The sequence below is a fragment of the Panthera tigris genome, chromosome B2 (assembly GCF_018350195.1).
Source record: "Panthera tigris isolate Pti1 chromosome B2, P.tigris_Pti1_mat1.1, whole genome shotgun sequence".
Classification (NCBI taxonomy): Eukaryota; Metazoa; Chordata; class Mammalia; order Carnivora; family Felidae; genus Panthera; species Panthera tigris.
The window spans coordinates 21,013,480-21,030,936 of NC_056664.1; the positions used below are offsets into that span (position 1 = coordinate 21,013,480).

Sequence of the window (17,457 nt, forward strand, 5' to 3'; positions counted from 1 at the left end):
TATCTTTCATATTTACAAAGAACATCCGTCCAATGGGAATTTCACTGGGGTCAGAACACTCTACTGGATAAAGTGTTTTACACACACACTGAGCTTTTCCTGCATCTTCTAGGAACACAGCTTTTCAGTTCTTAAAAGGAAGCTATCTAATTCATGGTATGGGGCTAATCAATTTCCCGCTTCTGATGATGCATCACAGTCGTGTGAGATGTCACCTCTGGGGGAAGCTGGGTGATGGGGTACACCAGGGTGGTCTGTACCATTTTTACAACTTCTTATGAGTCTATAATTATTTCAAAATTAAAAATTGTTTTAAAAAAAGAAAGCTTCCTCTTTTCACATGCAAGAGGCCGCTGCTTCAGGGCCATAGATGAGCTTTCCCTCGAATTTTACAATTGCTGTTTTCATTTGACTTCAGCCAAATGAAGCAAGTATGCTATCTATTCCTGACATTATTACACTTCAATGCATGTAAGTCAAAATACACTGAGAATATGATGCCAGGTACATTTTTACAACCACATGTAAAACGTTTCCACAGCCACTACAAATCGTGTCCAGGACTGTGGTGTGTATGTATTCAATAGTAAATCACTGGAGCCTCCCGTTTTTGTTTTTAATTTTTTTAATGTTTATTTTTGAGAGAGAGAGAGACAGAGTGCAAGCAGGGGACGGGCACAGACAGAGGGAGACACAGAATCTGAAGCATGGAGCCTCCTATTTTGCTTTATGTTAAGGAATCACAGCTCTGTGATGAAGAATGTGTTTTAAATGAGAGACTTGGCAGGGGGGGCAGGGTAGCGCATGGGAGGCTCAGTCGGTTAAGCGTCCAACTTTGGCTCAGGTCATGATCTCGAGGTTCGTGGGTTTGAGCCCTGCATGGGTTGTGTGCTGACAGCTCAGAGCCTGGAGCCTGTTTCAGATTCTGTGTCTCCCTCTCCTTGCCCCTCCCCGACTCACGCTCTGTCTCAAAAATAAACATTAAAAAAATAAGTCAATAAAAAATAAAAAAATAAACCAGGGACTTGGAACAACCAGAACTAGAGTCAAGCTAGTTTGCTGATCCCCAAATATCCTTTTATACTGATTAAAGTGAAGTCATTTTTTAACTGGGTAAAATAAACTAGAACCCACACAGATCTCTAAAATTGAGAAATTAGAACATTAAGATATTCTCCAGACAGAACACATAAATTTACTTGGTTAAAATCCCTCTTTGTATTTCACAGGGGGAACTTTGTGATGGGCCAGATTCCAGGTGTAACCCCTACATTAATGTCAGCATAGGGAAGATTGAAACTCAATTCCTTCCCTGGAGAGATACGATAAATCAGGGGAAACAGAGAAAAGGTGTCTACAGCCCCACCATTCTGGTTTTTAGCAAAACCAGAGCAAATCTGAATGCTAGTTACAGTGCTTTAAAATTAAAACTTTACAAAGACAATCCATGATTGCTAAGCCTGTTTCAATGAGAACTTAAGCTAATACTCAGAAATAACATGAGGCTTTCATAAATGTTACCATTTTTCCTCAATTTTCCATTGCTCATTTTCTTCCTTCCTTCCTTCCTTCCTTCCTTCCTTCCTTCCTTCTTTCCCTCCTTTCTTCCTCCCTTCCTTCCTTCCTTTCTTTCTTTTTCTTTTCTCAAATAGAATTGTTCTCACAATACAGTAATATTTCCTGACCAAAAAAAAAACTTATTACATTGATGGCGTACGTCACAATCCAGTGACATAAACATGTCAGGTTGCATTTCTAGGAAGAGAAAGCATGACAATAATCATCAAAATAATAAATAAATGACAGGTTGTTGCAATTCCAAAAGGGTGGCAATCCGCAAACATTTGTTGGAAACTGATGGCCGTTGTTAAACCAACAAATAGATGAAGAAGATACACCTCCCTCTCTAGTCTGTTTTGAAAAAGATAATCTCTAAACTCTAAGTATGCAGGACATCAGTGAATAAGGATGCACAGATCAGGACAAGAAGTCTAAGCTAACGGGGACAAAGGTAGAGGTGGATGGCATTCTCGAAGAACAAGAAAGCTCACCGGCTGTACAATCAGCTCGGCCCGCATCAAACAATCCGAGCAGTTCTGCAGAAGCTCTTGGATGGTGTTCTGGTTCTGGTGCCTGGACATCGTCCCGGTTTGACTGACAAAGCAAACACAAAGAAAGCAGATGTGAAATTTATTTTTTTCCCCATTTCGAAATAATCTCAAACTTTCAGAAAAGCTGCAAAAATGAAACAAAAACACGCCTGTAGACCTTTTGTGCAGATTCCCTCATTGTTAACGTTTTGCATGTTTGTTTTATCGCTCTTCCCCTCTCTGCAGGTGTATTTATTGCCGTATATACACATTTGTCTGGGGACGCCTGGGTGGCTCAGTCGCTTGAGCATCTGACTTCGGCTCAGGTCATGATCTCTCAGTTTATGAGTTTGAGCCCCACATGGGGCTCTGTGCAGACAGCTCGGAGCCTGGAGCCTGCTTCGGATTCTGTGTCTCCCTCTGTCTGCCCCTCTCCCTCTCGCTCTCACTCTCTCTCTCACAAATAAACATTAATAAAAATTAAAAATAAACATTAAGAAAAAAACTTATATACATTTGTCTGAAGCATTTAAAAATATTCATAAACTCTTTACCCCAAAATATTTCAGCATGTTTCCTAAGAATAAACATTCAATTATATAACCACAGTACAGTTACCAAAATCAAGACATTCAAAATTGAACATTATTTTGTAATCTATAGAACTTTTTCCAATTTTACTAATTAGCCCAATAATGTCCTTCACAGCAAGCTTCCTCCCCACCCCCAGGTCTAAGATCCAACCCAGAAATATTCCCTTGAGTTATAAAAACACATTTCCAGCAGCTTATCCATCACCTTTCCTGCTTCATCCCATAATAACTGATAATGAGGATTATCCATGCAAGGCCCTCCAAGGGAAGACCTCAAGGGATCAGACCCAGAACAGGAAAGTTTCACAGTTAAGTCTGGCTGAGGAAAACAGTAGGAGGTGTGAGAAGAGTTTATTCTACAAAAAATAATGATAAAGAAATATGTGTCAGGAAAGCAACGGGAAATTTAAACATCTTGAATGCAAAAACAAGCTGCTTTTCCTTTCAAGATGACCCTAAGGAATATTTTTCTCTACAATGATACTCACCCAAATGCACATCTCACATGAAACATTTCCCTGGCAGATGCATGGCAGAAACCTTAAACAAACAAACAAAAAAGGCGGAGGGCACCACCCAGGTGAAGCGTCTGACTTCAGCTCAGGTCACTATCTTGCAGTTCATGAGTTCGAACCCCATGTCGGGCTCTGTACTGACAGCTCAGAGCCTGGAGCCTGCTTCAGATTCTGTGTCCCTCTCTCTCTGTTCCTCCCCCACTTGTGCTCTGTCTCTCTCTCTCTCTCTCTCAAAAATAAATATTAAAAAAATTTTTTAAAAGGTGGTGTTGTAGATGTTCCATATTTTTTAAAGTTTATTTATTTATTTTGAGAGAGAGAGAGAGCACAAGCAGGGAGAGAGAGAATCCCAAGCACGCTCCACGCTCAGGGCGGAGCCCCACATGGGGCTCGACCCATGAACCATGAGGTCATGACCTGAGTAGAAACCAAGAGTTGTACACTTAACTGACTGAGCCACCCAGGCACCCCTGTAGATGTTCTATATTTTAAAGAAAGAGATTACGAGACTATAATGTGCTCCAGATATACATAAAAAGAGCAACATAGAATAAAAGTATTATTTTTTAATTTGCCAAGATACATTCATTATGCTACAGCATAGCCTCCTAAGCCTTAGTGGAAAGAGATTTAAAGCATATTAAATTATTGCTGAATGTTTGGGAAAAGGCCTCCTGAGTTCCTCACAGGGCTGCAGAGCCACCAGGGCTTCAGCCAGGACTGGTCTACACCTGCAGATAAAACTGATGCCTGTTGGACGCACTGGACTTTCTCTTATGTGTATATGTGCCTGCATGTGGGGGTTGGGTGTGTCTGTGTGTGCTGTAAAGAAAGAATGTCACTTTGAAAAAAAGGAGGGATTTGTAAAACACAGGCTACCCCGTGGGTAGATGGGATGAGATCGCAAGAAACTTCTCCCACAGCACCTGATTCTGCGTCTTTTCACGTTGGGGAAGCAACTGACTTTCTCTGCCACCTATTTCGGTCCCTCTCTCCAAGGAAGGCTTCTCAACAAGCCAGCACTAGCTGATGTACGTGGGTGAGGAAGCTCTCCCTGGGAACCACTCCCGGATGATGACACGGCTTCTCCAGGCAGGCCCAGGCACAATGCTGCCTGAACTGCCCACCTACCAAAACCCACACACCCCGCCCCTCACCCCCCATGAGCACAGCCTTCTCTTTCTTCCACTCAGAATTATACAGGAAACCTGGCACACTTCTCATATCGCTGAGATGTAAACAGGACTGCATCAGTTGTCAAAACTTGTGCAAAATTCCAATGGACTTAAGAATCACATGAAAGAAATTCAAGAGACAAAGGAAAAAATTAGGAAATACAGAAACCTCATTTAGAACCCGAGGATGGATAAGGAATTTAGGAAGGTCCTGTGTAATTATATTTATTTTCTTTATTGAAAGGCGATGAGAGTGCCTTTGTTCTGAAACGTTTCGTGACTGCTTCCAGCAATCTGGTCCAGAGAGTGATTCCCACAAAGCAAGCCAGTCCCCGGTATATAAACGAAAGGGCTATCTCTTAGTGCAATGCAAAGTCAGGGTTCCTCAAATGATTTAATAGCATGGGCTATTGTAAAAAGTATCACAAACTGAGCTGCAAGACAGAGGCTGATAGGAGAAACTGAGTGAAGCGCATATGAAAGCTCTCTAGTGGATCTGCAACTTTTCTATAAATCTAAAATTATCCTAAAATAAAAATGTATTAAAAAAAAAAAAAAAAAAGAGGCAGGGAGGCCAAACAGCTGTGAATGAATGGACCAAAGTGTACATACGAGTCTTTTTAAGAGTGACGTGATGACACTAAATTCACTTGATGACAAAACAGAAAACTCACCAGCTGCTTTTAAACCAACTATTAGAGTAGTTCCATGACATAGGAATGAACTGTATGCAGCAAAAAGGGAGGTGAGGGAATTCGATGTTGGCTTAAAAATACACGGACTTTTGGGGCGCCTGGGTGGCTCAGTCGGTTGAGCTATCAACTCCAGCTCGCGTCTGAGTTCGAGCCCCGCATCAGGCTCTGTGCTGACAGCTCGGAGCCTGGAGCCTGCTTCGGATTCCGTGGCTCCCTCTCTCTCTCTGCCCCTCCCCCACTCACATTCTGTCTCTGTCTCTTTCAAAAATAAATAAACATTAAAAAAAATTTTTTTTAAATACATGGACTTTCTGCATGTTTTTTGTTCCCTCCTACTTTTAGAAGACATTTCCCCTACAAAGATCTGAACTTAATCAAAAAAACAGGTAACTCCATATGTTGCTAATAATTTTGAAAAAAATCTTCATGCTTCACTAAAGGACTTGCCTATGTTCACCATGCATGCCTTAGACATCCACTAAAACCCCCTATGTGTTGCTTGGCAATTAGGCGAATAGATTAACCACTGTACAGGAAAGAGAAAAGTACAAAAATTGAATCTTTTTAAGGGTCAAAAAGAAAAAAAAAGGGAAAGCTAAGTGTTAGAAAAACATAATGAAGAATTTTCCATCTTGCTATATGTCCATAGGAAAATATGACCTAATTAACCAAATTTCAACTTACGACTTTTCAAGACTTCATCTGGTTCCTTTTTTTAAGTTTATTTACTGAGAGAGAGAGAGAGAGCGAGAGCACGCACGCACACACGCACACACGCATGTACGCATGTCACAGGGAGGGGCAGAGACAGAGGGAGAGAGAGAATCTCAAGCAGGCTCCACCCTCATCGTGAAGCTGGACTCGGGGCTTGATCTCATGAACTATGAGATCGTGACCTGAGCGGAAATAGAGTCAGACGCTCAACTGCTCAACCGACTGAGCCACCCACGCGCCCCAAGACTTCCTCTGATTCTCAAAGAGAAATCTACCCATTTTGTCTCTCATCTGTAAAAACCCCACTTCAGCAGTGTGGCCAGGAACACCCTTTGGGCACACAGCTAGGTGAGAGAGGGAGCCAGGTGTAGGCTTTTCTAATAGGTGAGTCCAGCAAAATCAGGGGCAGGGAGGCTCAGGCTGACTGAGGTTTAGTGACCGGGGAAAAGAGAATCCACTTTCACGTTCCATTTGCTTGTCTGCGGCCCTAGGAAGACTCCACGTAGAAATGGCTGTACTTCAATCAGGGAGAAAGTGCAGGCGAATGGACTGTGACTCATCAAGTCAGTCCGCCATCAGACGCTCAACACTGTGCAGGATCCGTCAGCATGACAGCCAGGAGAAAATCAGAAAAGAGTGAATATTGCTCCCTGAGAGCTTGCTCAGGGAGCACGTGCCTTTTTGTTACAGCTGTGTGCCACTCAAAACTTTTTAAGTCAAGTCATATTTTTAATTTACCACATCACAATTTCAGAACTTTTTTTTTTTTACATCAGAAATTTCTGGACCTCAGTTTTCTCATCTGTTAGGCTAGATAGGATATCTAAGATTTCTTTAGCTCACTCCTCTGTAACTGTTTTATGAAACCACCAAACTCACTCCTACTGATCATAATACAAAAGTCTCTTCTAATGGTAGGGAATGAAGTTTCCTCTTCAGTTCACAGGGTGACTGGAAAAATGCAAAATTCTACCACAGATGAAGAAATAATTTTTAAGTAAAAGTACTTATTTAGCAAGCATATAGAGATTTTAAAAATCCCTGGCCTCAAAAAAAATTGTCAATACTGCTATGTATAGATGTTGGGGTGCAGCGATTTTAAACCATGTTGGGAATTGAACTAACAAAGCTCAAAGTTCAATTTTTAAATTCATGGGAGATGAAAGATGTCATGTAAAAAAAAAAATGTTTTAAAAAAGCCCACAAGAAGACAAAACTTACTTGGGTCAAATCAATCAAAAATACTGACTTCTAAACTAAAATTAATTACTGTCCTTGAAAAAATAACATTTGTCCTTCGAAGTTTTTAACTTCTCAGAAATTCTGTTTTATCTTCAAACATACAAAGGCAAGTGGTTCATACTATAAAGAACCTGCCTGAACAAACATCAAAAAAAAAATTCATTCTAAAACTTGTTTAAACAAGTAATGGTTCTAACTGTTTACATAAAGTTCCCTTCATCAATGGCTAAAAGGAAAACCCATTCTGGATCTTAATCCAAATTTTAAAGACAGACCACATGATTATGTGAACAATATTAGAGAGCTTTTCATGTTTTATTTTCCTACTGCCAAATAACATTCTTTTCTTTAAAAATAAGACTTCAACATTAGCTGTATTGAGACATTAAGTTTAATGCCTATTGCCGAGAATATAAGCAAAAAACACATGACAAATATTTTGAGTGCATGCAGCATTACAAAGTAAAAGAAAAAAATTTAATATTTACTCTTTCTGATTTTCAAAGTCATTTTATAATAATCAGTACTGCTCATTGCACACGTGGTCCGTGCCAACTAATTCTGTATTGCTTTTGTGTATACACTTTCTCTCCTGTTGGATTCTTTCTTTTCTTCCTTCCTCTCTCTCTCTCCCTCTCTGTCTAGCTCTACCACCATGTTTATCTCTTGCCTTTCTTTCGTTCAGTCCATCAACACAGGGTCCTTATGTCTCTTTGTATTCAGGTTCACAGAATAATGGCTTTAGAAAAGCTCAATAAATATTTGTTGGAAATTATAATTATGTAATGCATTAATATGGATCTTAAAGCCCATTTGCTTAGCTCTTTCTAATTTTAAACAAATTTTTTAATGTTTATTTAATTTTGAGAGAGAGAGAGAGAGAGAGAGACAGAGCAGGAGTGAGAAAGGGGCAGAGAGAGAGGAAGACACAGAATCTGAAACAGGCTCTAGGCTCTGAGCTGTCAGCACAGAGCCCGACGCAGTGCTCGAACTCACGGACCGCAAGATCATGACCTGAGCCGAAGTCAGCCGTTTAACCGACTAAGCCACCCGGGAGCCCCAGCTCTTTCTAATTTTCAAAGCATTTTCACGTAAACTATTCTGAGTTTCTTTAGAGGATCTTAAGTAAAAAAGGGGGGGGGGGAAGGTGACGTTTGAAAAAGGAAAACATCTTTACTTCTTCATTTCAGGGCAATATCCTACCTCCAAGACACACTAAACACAGTACGTATCAGTCGAAATGTCACTGAACAAGCTCAAAGTCCTTCAGAACTTACAGACCAAACTGCTGCCTCTTCACTAGGCTCTCAGGTTCACACCTCTGCCCTCATTCTGCACTAGTTATTTACACACCTGTCCGTCCTACTCCTGTCGAGCAAAGTCTCACATCTTAGTCATCCTTGACTCACACACGCACCTAACAACACAGTTTTGCACAAAGGAAGGTACTTAATGTGTATTTGTTTGGTTTAGTAAAGGAGAAGCAAAACGAAGGTAAATAAAAAGGCTGATCTGAGGATACTACCACTCGCTCATTACCCAGATTTCCAAAGCCAAGTCAGGTGGCGCATCTATTCTGCCCCCTACCCCCATTCCCACCCCAACAATGTACAAAGAGAGTTTTCTTCTATAAATTTTAGAAAGGGGCCTCCTCTGAGCCTTCCTTTTGTCCCCACCCATGAGCTTTGGAAGCAGTCTCTAATAAAAGTTCACATCCTTTCCATGTTCATTATCTTCACACGGTTTTCCGTGGATTGGAGCATCACGGGGCAAACGAATCACATGCCATTAACTTCATATAAACACTTCCGAGGTCGGGGAGACAGATTCCGCTCTCTGCTCAGCTACTTCCACTTGTACAGCCTGGGACTTTGAGCAAATAAATGACTTGGACTCCCGGTGCCTGGAGTTTCTGCGTCTGCAACATGTAGGAACACACCCACCTCCTGGGGTTGACAAGACACTCAGAGGAGCCAGTAAAGGCCCACAAAGCCCAGAAGAAATTCAATCCTCACTGCTGCTGCTTGCTAGGCTAGGCTTCTCAGATTTGTTTTATTTTTCATTTTGCATCTCTGTCTCAATGCATAATTTTGAACTTTTCCCAAAGATGTTTTGCATCAAACCGGGGTGAGGTGGGAAGAAAGAAAGAAAAAGAAAGAAAGAAAGAAGGAAAGAAAGAAAGAAAGAAAGAAAGAAAAAGAAGAAATGGATTAGGCAGTAAATATGAGGCATTTCAGAGGTTATTACAAGACCTAAAAGGGGCACCTGGGTGGCTCAGTAGGTGAAGCGTCCGACTCTTGATTTCAGCTCGGGTCATGATCTCACAATTCGTGGGATCGAACCCCATGTGGGGCTCTACACTGACATGGCAGGGCATGCTTGAAATTCTCTCTCTGCCCCTCCCCTGCTCTCTCTCTCTCTCAAAATAAATAAATAAACATTAAAAAAAAAAGATGTGAAAATAACACCTTGAGAGGATTCAAAGAAAGTGATACATTTTAACAACGTGAAAGAAATTTCCTAAAGAGATGAAAAAATTCAGAAAAAGATGTCCTCTTATCCTTCATGAAGCAGAAATGACTTATCAATATTTGGTCCTTACAAACTCAATACCACAATAAGGATTTGTATTTTGAATTATTCCCCTATGAGAAAACTTACATTCATTCTGAAGCCTAAAAAAAAAATCATTGACAGGTTATCTGCTTATCCATCAAGAAGTCAGCTCCTTTTTAATTTTTTTCAGGTGCCAGATGAAGTCAGGGATGTTATGTTTGCATGTAAAAAATTTAGTTGCAGGGGCACCTCGCTGGCTCAGTTGGAAAAGCATGCGACTCTTGACATTGGGATCCCGAGTCTGAGCTCCACGATGGGGGCAGATATTACTAAAAAAATAAATAAATAAACTTTCAAAAGTAAATAAAATGTTTTTTAAAAATGTAATTCCAAGCAAGAACTTAGACCTATTTGCAAAAGCATCATCATTTTCACGAAATGTAGATTTCACATCCATGAGGTCCTTGCAGGTTCTGGACCCGACCAGTCCAAGCTGTTGGTGGTAAGATGTAAATTGCTGGGCGGCACTAACATTTTACAGGATGTTGCCTCAAAGGAGAGGCTCGCTGAGTCTTAGGGTCTGTGGGGCGGTGCCTTCAACATCAGAACCACACCTGACCATTTCCCACCAAGTGCAGAGGGAGAAAGAAAAGCAAAGGGTGGGGCAGTGCCCTAAGCACCTGGGCCTCCAGACTGAAGCACTCCTTCTAGAACCTCCTCATCTGGAAAGACAGGTTGGCTGAGGGTTGAGTTAGACTCCCCAGGTCACACCCAAGCCCTCCTTTGCTCCACCCTAAGCAGTCAGCACTGAGGCATCAGGGGCATCAGCAGTTTTTTTTCTTCCCCAAGACATTTCAATCACCTGAACAACAATGAAATTATGCCCATATTTAGAGAAAAAAATTAACTGCTGTTGAAAGCTGCTTTGTAGGTCTGACCAACATGAGTTGGCTTAATACAGCATCATGCTGTGTTTTTTCCTTGGCAGATGGAAACCCTACTGGAGTATTAACAAAAGAATACATTGGTTATGAAATAAATATTTCACAGGAGTGCAACAGATTAAAAAGAAGCAAACACTCGGTTTAGGTAGAAGAGTTTACCAGGACAAAAGATGAATTTTTTTTTTTTAATGTTTATTTATTTTTGAGAAAGAGAGAGACAGAGCATGAACGGGGGAGGGTCAGAGAGAGAGAGAGGGAGACACAGAATCTGAAGCAGGCTCCAGGCTCTGAGCTGTGAGTACAGAGCCCGATGCGGGGCTCGAACTCACAGACCGTGAGATCATGACCTGAGCCGAAGTCGGAAGCTCAACCGACTGAGCCACCCAGGCGCCCCCAAAAGATGAATTCTAATAACTAGGATTTGATCTTTTCTTGATCCATTGTAGTATACTGGATTCAAGTGCAGCTCAACCACTAACCAGTTGTGTGACGCAGGCCAAATCATTAACTACTTTAACCTCGGTTTTGTATCTGTAAAATGGGAAGTTTGTCAGGAGGCTTAAGAAAACATATATAATACACCTGGCACACTGTAGGTGTTTGCCAGGTGATGGTAGCTATTATTAACCACTCATCTGATATTTTTATAAAATATGTAACTTACTCAAAGATAATAACCATGGAAGTGTTTGTTATCAGTCATAGATTGAGCTAAACTGAATCGTGCTTTGCAATCGCTTCCCAGAAAAATATTTAGAAGATCCATTCTGTGAGTCACCCGACTCCAGGCCTGTTTTCTCAGGCTCTCCCCGGCCTCTCACATCCAGTTCTCAGCCGAAGCTGCCACTCCACCCACCACATCTACTTTCCTATCCTGCGGCCAGGCCCCCACCCTCAGTCAGGCTTTCATCACCTCTCCGCCCTGCTCACTGCTACCACAGAAACAGTGCTACAGCTCGCGAGGACAGTCTTATGTCCCTGTTCCTTCAACGTAGGAGACCATCACTGGCTTCGAAGAAAACCTGCCGTGGCTCCCCTCCACATTGTATCCACATTCCCCACCACCGAGTCAACGTCTCCCAGGCTCTGGCCACAACCTACCCTTCTTCTGAGTCTTCCTGCTTCCCACTTGCTCAAAAAGCAGACCTGCTGCTTTTTCACCTCCCAGACTTTCCTTCCCCTGGAATGCTCTCTCTGCCCACCCATCTTTATCAGCTGAAACAGTTCAACGTCTAATTCAGCACAACTTTCTTTATAAAATCTCACTAGTACCTCCAGTACAGTATGAGCCTCTCGGTCATTTACACCTTCTACTATCCTTTTGTATTATAGTACTTATTTTTCTTTAAAAAGCTATGTTCCTTTTAAGAAGTCTTTGGGGGCGCCTGGGTGGCTCAGTCAGTTGAGCGTCTGACTTTGGCTCAGGTCATGATCTCGAAGTCCGTGAGTTGGAACCCCGCATCGGGCTCTGTGTTGACAGCTCAGGGCCTGGAGCCTGCTTCGGATTCTGTGTCCCCCTCTCTCTCTCTGCCCCTCCCCCACTCATGCTCGGTCTCTCTGTCAAAAATAAATTAAAAAAAAAAATAAAAAAAAAAGAAGTCTTTGTATTTTCACCTTTGACACTCCTTGACACCTAATACACAGCAGATGTTCAGTATTCACTGAATGAATGAATGAATGAATGAATGACTGGAATTGAGACTCTTTCATTGTTTAGGTACAGGACTGTCCAGTCTAATACCCAAGGTACACATGGTCTAAAGGCACAGAATGACAGGAGGGCAAAGGTGAGAAGCCTTGGGTTCTCATGCCAACTTAGCCACGAGCGGACTCTGGGATTTAGGGCAAGTCTTACTCGACTTCTCTCTAAAGTGGAAGAGTGAGGCTTTATACACCTCAGCCCTCTCTCCAACTCTAAAATTCAATGCAAATGGACCTCTTTATCTCCTGCTAAGGAAGACACTTAGTTTAAAACAAACTTTAAAATATATATCAAATATTAAAATATAGATCACATGTATTTTGGTTTGGAAATCACGAGTTCTGGAGAGAAGTAAGCATTAACTTTATAACCACATAGTTCTGAAGCTTAATGACTGTATTTGGCTTTTAATCCTCCTACAATATCCACACTTTGATCAGTGAGAGATCTAACTGTGGGGCTTTGTCTACCAAACTGAATTTTGCTACCAAATTTCACTACAGATTTATCATTTCTTTTAACTGTAGGAACAAGGCGACGACAGTAAGGTGGCTTTCATTGAAAGCAATATTAATGTAACATCCTATAAGAAAATCCAGTTTAAATTTTCAGAAATATATCTTACATCATCAAGCACATAACATTTACCAAACTTTATCAAGTAGAGCAAAAAACAGTTAAAGTAGTTGTGATTCCAGTCAGCCTAAAATAAAGAAAACACAAAAGGTGGGTGGGCACTGAAGAAGGAGAACCACAAATGAAATAAAATACTGTCTTAAGAACTGACAAGTGTTATCAATGCAAAGCACAGACACAGGACAGTGTTTTAAAGTCATTTTAAAAAGAAAAATAAGTCTTAGGCTCCTTACACACTCAAATTAGTTTATTTAGGGGAAGGTTAAATACAAACACGGATTGTTTAAAAAATCAGCAATCTAATTCTGCCAATAAAGTGGCAGTGTTTTAAAGAAACAAGTTTAAATTCAACCAGTAGTTTCATACAGGTTTTGGTGCTTTAAAAACAAACAAAAAAACTTCATTTAGAACAACTTTTGGTCAGAAAGCACTTATTAAATTCTTAATCCTTCTTCATTTGGCAGAGGGCAGTCGGGGTCATACATGGCATCCTACTTCTAGAAAGTACGTGCCGGGGGACAACAAATCCCTGGGCATAAAACCATTAAAAAAAAGGACCACACGAAACTGTGTGCGTGAAAGCCTCAAGTCTCCTAAGTCAGTCGCCATTATTTTTTTAAATGCAGAAGTCAGCAGTTGCAGGCAATGTTTTCGTGTGCTAATTCTTGAATCCAGCAAGGGTTAGCGGCACCACTAGCCGGGGAGCCAGGCTGGGAGAATCTCCATTACTGGATCACGGAAGAATGGCCCCACAATGACTCAGGCCTCCAAGCAAGACACCCCGCTGCCCTAGCAGATCCACCTCAAAGTGCAGAAAAACACCCCTCCCCAAAAGTAAGTAATTCTAAACTCCAGTCTGTTTCCCCTTCTCAGAGAGACTTAAAACTTGACATGTTTATAAACAGCGCTTAGGTTGGAAAATAATGCTATGAGAAAACATTGAGCCCCCTCAAAATGTAGTGTTTCCACAAAGAATCCTTATAAATCATGTATCTTTATGCAGTTCATTAACCAATATAGTAATTCATTACAAATTTACTTCTACAAGGAGCCAAGGGAGTGAAATGGTCAATTAACAGTAATATTTATTGTCAATTTAAAATATAAGGACTCTAGATTAACAGGTTCATATTTTTTAAAAATATAAAATGAAAATAAAACACTTGGTTCGTAAAATGCCAGAAAACACTGCTGCTCAAGAATCCTTGCAAAATTCTGACTTGGATTTAAATGGGTAGATGAAAAGAACGTCCTTCCCAAATACAGGAAGACTGAGAGGGGAAAGTGGAGTTTCGGATTTAAATGCTTGGCCAAGTTTTAAAACAAGGTTAAAAATCAAAGTGATAACTAGTAAAATTTTCTCCCCATTCTTCCTACTACTTGGCACATTTTTCCTGGAAATCCCCAGGCGCATTTTGTTCAGAAAACAAGAGCGCCAAGGCTAAGACAAGTCTTCGCTAACTCTAAAACGAGAAAATAAAATGTCAAGATGCTCGGGGAAAATAAATATATAAATAAATCGAAGCAGAAAACAGGTCGCAACTCGACTGGTCCTGCCTTCAAAACTGCTGGTAAAACAAAAACCCCCTGGAGTGTATTCAGGTTGCTCCTCCCCAGCCTAAGGCCACAAGGCAGGGTAAATAATCTTCTGGAACGCCGGCCTGTTTCCCAAAAGCCCTGCTGGGGAAGGGCTTGCAGGGGGCGGGGGGAGGGCGCGGACCGCGAAATTCTCACGGCTGCCGTGGGCATCCCAAGTCCAGCTCTAGGGACCGAGTCAATGCAGCCTCATGATCTTCCCCCACCCTCCCAAATGACCCCCGCGATCAGTTTCCGCGATGTTTCTGAGAAGACCCTGCCCCCATCCCGCAGGGCCCCCGACTGGGCCCCCTGACCAGGACAGGCTCCCAGCGTCGCGGGCTCGCGCTGTGAGAAGCGGCGCCCTCCGCGCCACAGGTCCCCGCTCCCGCTCGCCGGCTCCAAAAGCCAACCCTGCGCCAGCACTCTGCTAGCAATACACCGAGGTCGTTCCTCCGAGTTTTAAAAGGAGGAGACAAAGGGCGCAGGCGCGGGGCCACAGGTACGCTCGCCGGCTGGGACTGCGGCGCAGCGGGGCCAGGGCGACCGGAGCGTCCCGGGTGAGCTGGGACCTGGGGCCGGCCCGCTGCCCCTGCGGGGAAGCTCCATTGGGTAGCAGGGGAGGCCCAGGCGGGGCCTTCTCGGGACCAGACCCCGCGCGGCCGGACGCACGGCCTCTACACAAAAGCCCTTGGCTGGCGCAGCAGCCCTGGCGCCTGAGCTGGGGTGGTCTCGGGGTGACCAGGAATCTGGAGTAAGCCACTGGAGCCCGAGGAGCTCCGAATCCGACCCTGGCTAGCCGGAGCCCCCGCTGCTTTACTATTCTACTTTTGGTTACAGTTGGAGAGACTGGGTTTTGTCGTTGCGGCCCCGCCCGCCCGACCTCCCACCTGCCGGCGGGGACAAAAGGGATGCCAGCCGGACCCGGCGGCGCAGGGGGCAGTCCGGGAGGCAGAGACCCCCACGGCCCGGCCGGCCTGCGGCGTCCTCCTGCACGCCTCGCTGGCCAGCCTCCAGCCCCGGCTGGCAGGAAGGGAGAAGGGCGGGACCGAGAACCCGTTTGCAGGGAAGGAGCCGCTCCGCTCCCCGCTCGCGCACACACCCACCCGGCTGTGCGCAGCGCACAGGGCGGCAGGACACCTGGCTCTGCCCCGGCGCGAACAAGCAATGCTTTCATGAACTCGAGCAAAACGGCTTTCCTTTTTCTGGACCTGGCTTTTCTCGTCGGTCAGAGGAGGGAGGGCTCGGTGCCTCCCTTTCCTAACATGCTGGGGTTCGGCAAGGAGAGTATGGAGACCCCCCCCCACCCCCCCGGTCCCAGGCTCCCGGTGCTTGCCCGACGGCCGGTACCCACCAGTAGCCGTCCGAGTTCTGGTCGGTGACCGTGCAGCGCCGGGAGTAGTACATCCTGCTGGTGCCCCCGCCGCCGCCACCGCCGCCACCGCCGCCACCGCAGGTCACCTCGTAGCGCAGGTCCGGGCCGGACTCGGCGCGGGTCATGCGACCCAACGTGTTGATCCGCGGGTGGGAGCCTCCGTTGCAGCTCATGTTGGCGAGCACTCAGAGAGCCGCTCAGCGCCGAGGCATAAGCGAGGGCGGGCCGGCTCGGAGAAGGTGGAGGGGTTCAAAAGAGAGGCCCCAAGCGGGGAACTGGGGTGGGCGCAGAAGGGTCGCGGGGACGCTCCTCGCCACCAGGGCCGTCCCGGCCGCTGCGAGCGCGGCGCGGCGGGCGGAGGTCGGGCGCGGGGACGACGACGGGCAGGGACCAGGCGCGGGAGGAAGAGCTGTGGCTCGGAGGGCGGCGAGGGCTCAGAGGAGCTGGGTCGCGGTTGGGTGTTGGTGTTGGTCGGTGGGGGCGCGAGTCTCCTCCCCGCTGGCACCCGGCACCGAGGCCACACCTGGCCGGTTTCTTCCCAGGGCGGGGTGCGCCCGCCGCGCCTCCCCGCCCCCCGCGGGTGTCACCGACGCGCTCGGGCCGCCCCTCCCCACCTGTGCCCGCCGGCCCGCGGCTCCGCCCTGCGCCTCCGAGGCCCGAGGAACGCGAGCAGGGGCGGGGTCCCCGAGACCCGAGCGCCCCGGGCGCGGCCACCGAGGGGAGGACTTGCGCTGGCGGGGGCCGCTCGCTCAGCGCTTCGGCTGCAACCGCCGGGAAAGCGCGGCCCCTGCTTTTCAGGATTTCCTCGGTCCCCGGGCGGAAGTAAGCCGAAAAATGAGGGCCATTCGATTGGACTGTTACTTATTAAACATTTACTTTTGCCAATCCCTTGAAACCGTGCCAGCCAAGCTTTGAATAGAAACATAATTGAGAAGAGCATGCTTAGATGATGAAATTTTTGTTTGGGGAGTTTTTATGAATTTTTGTATTCCAGTAATCCAGAAAAATTGTCTCGGAAGTTCGATTTCCGACGTGTAAAACGATTTTTACACGGTGCCATCACTTTTTGGAGAAGTTTTCACCATTAGTAATGCATTTCCTTGCTATGAAGATAGAGAAGAAAACACTACCCACTTTCTACGAAGTAATGGGAAAATCTAAGTTGTAGTTTATTTTATTTTGCCTGTTGATGGTCATTTGGAACAAGAAATTGCAAAGGACTTCCACCTTTAGACTCACTTTTCAGATTTTGCGAAAGAGCCTTGGGAATGCTTATCTCGCGCCCCCGAGCACCTTCTCTCAAGACCCATCCCTTGCGAAAGTCAACTTTTGCCACAAGTCAGTGGCGGAGGCATTCCTGGGACTTTAGTCTAAATGAAAGCAGCGAAGAGCCTGGACAGACATCATCCACTTGGTACAGACGAGTAACTCTGAGCCAGAACATTCCAGCAACTTACTTACTCCGGGGCCCCTCCCAGTTAGTGGCCAGGGGTAAACCACACTGCAGTCTCTGTGACCATGATTGAGGTACAGGCTCAGTCACACTATACACAAAGAGCTGTTTTTACAATTTGGAAAACTGTTAAAATTACTCTTTAATAAACACCATTTAAAGGTCCTGATAATAAATATTTGTCATCTTCCC

At 44.7% G+C, this 17,457-nt stretch overlaps 1 protein-coding gene across 2 annotated transcripts in view; it reads right to left on the minus strand.

Annotated features, from left to right (window-relative positions):
• Positions 1–16,051, minus strand: part of LOC102950216 (desmoplakin) — a 47,341-nt gene extending 31,290 nt beyond the window's left edge. The window contains exons 1-2 of one of the 2 annotated variants that reach the window (XM_042985764.1): positions 15,792–16,051; positions 2,052–2,154 (exon numbers count right to left, since the gene is read on the minus strand). In XM_042985764.1, the coding sequence (XP_042841698.1) occupies positions 2,052–2,154; positions 15,792–15,985 (297 nt within the window). In that variant the 5' untranslated portion in view covers positions 15,986–16,051. The remainder of the gene's footprint in view (positions 1–2,051; positions 2,155–15,791) is intronic. The other variant, XM_042985765.1, reaches the window with a different exon arrangement.
• Between the last annotated feature and the right edge of the window lie 1,406 nt (positions 16,052–17,457).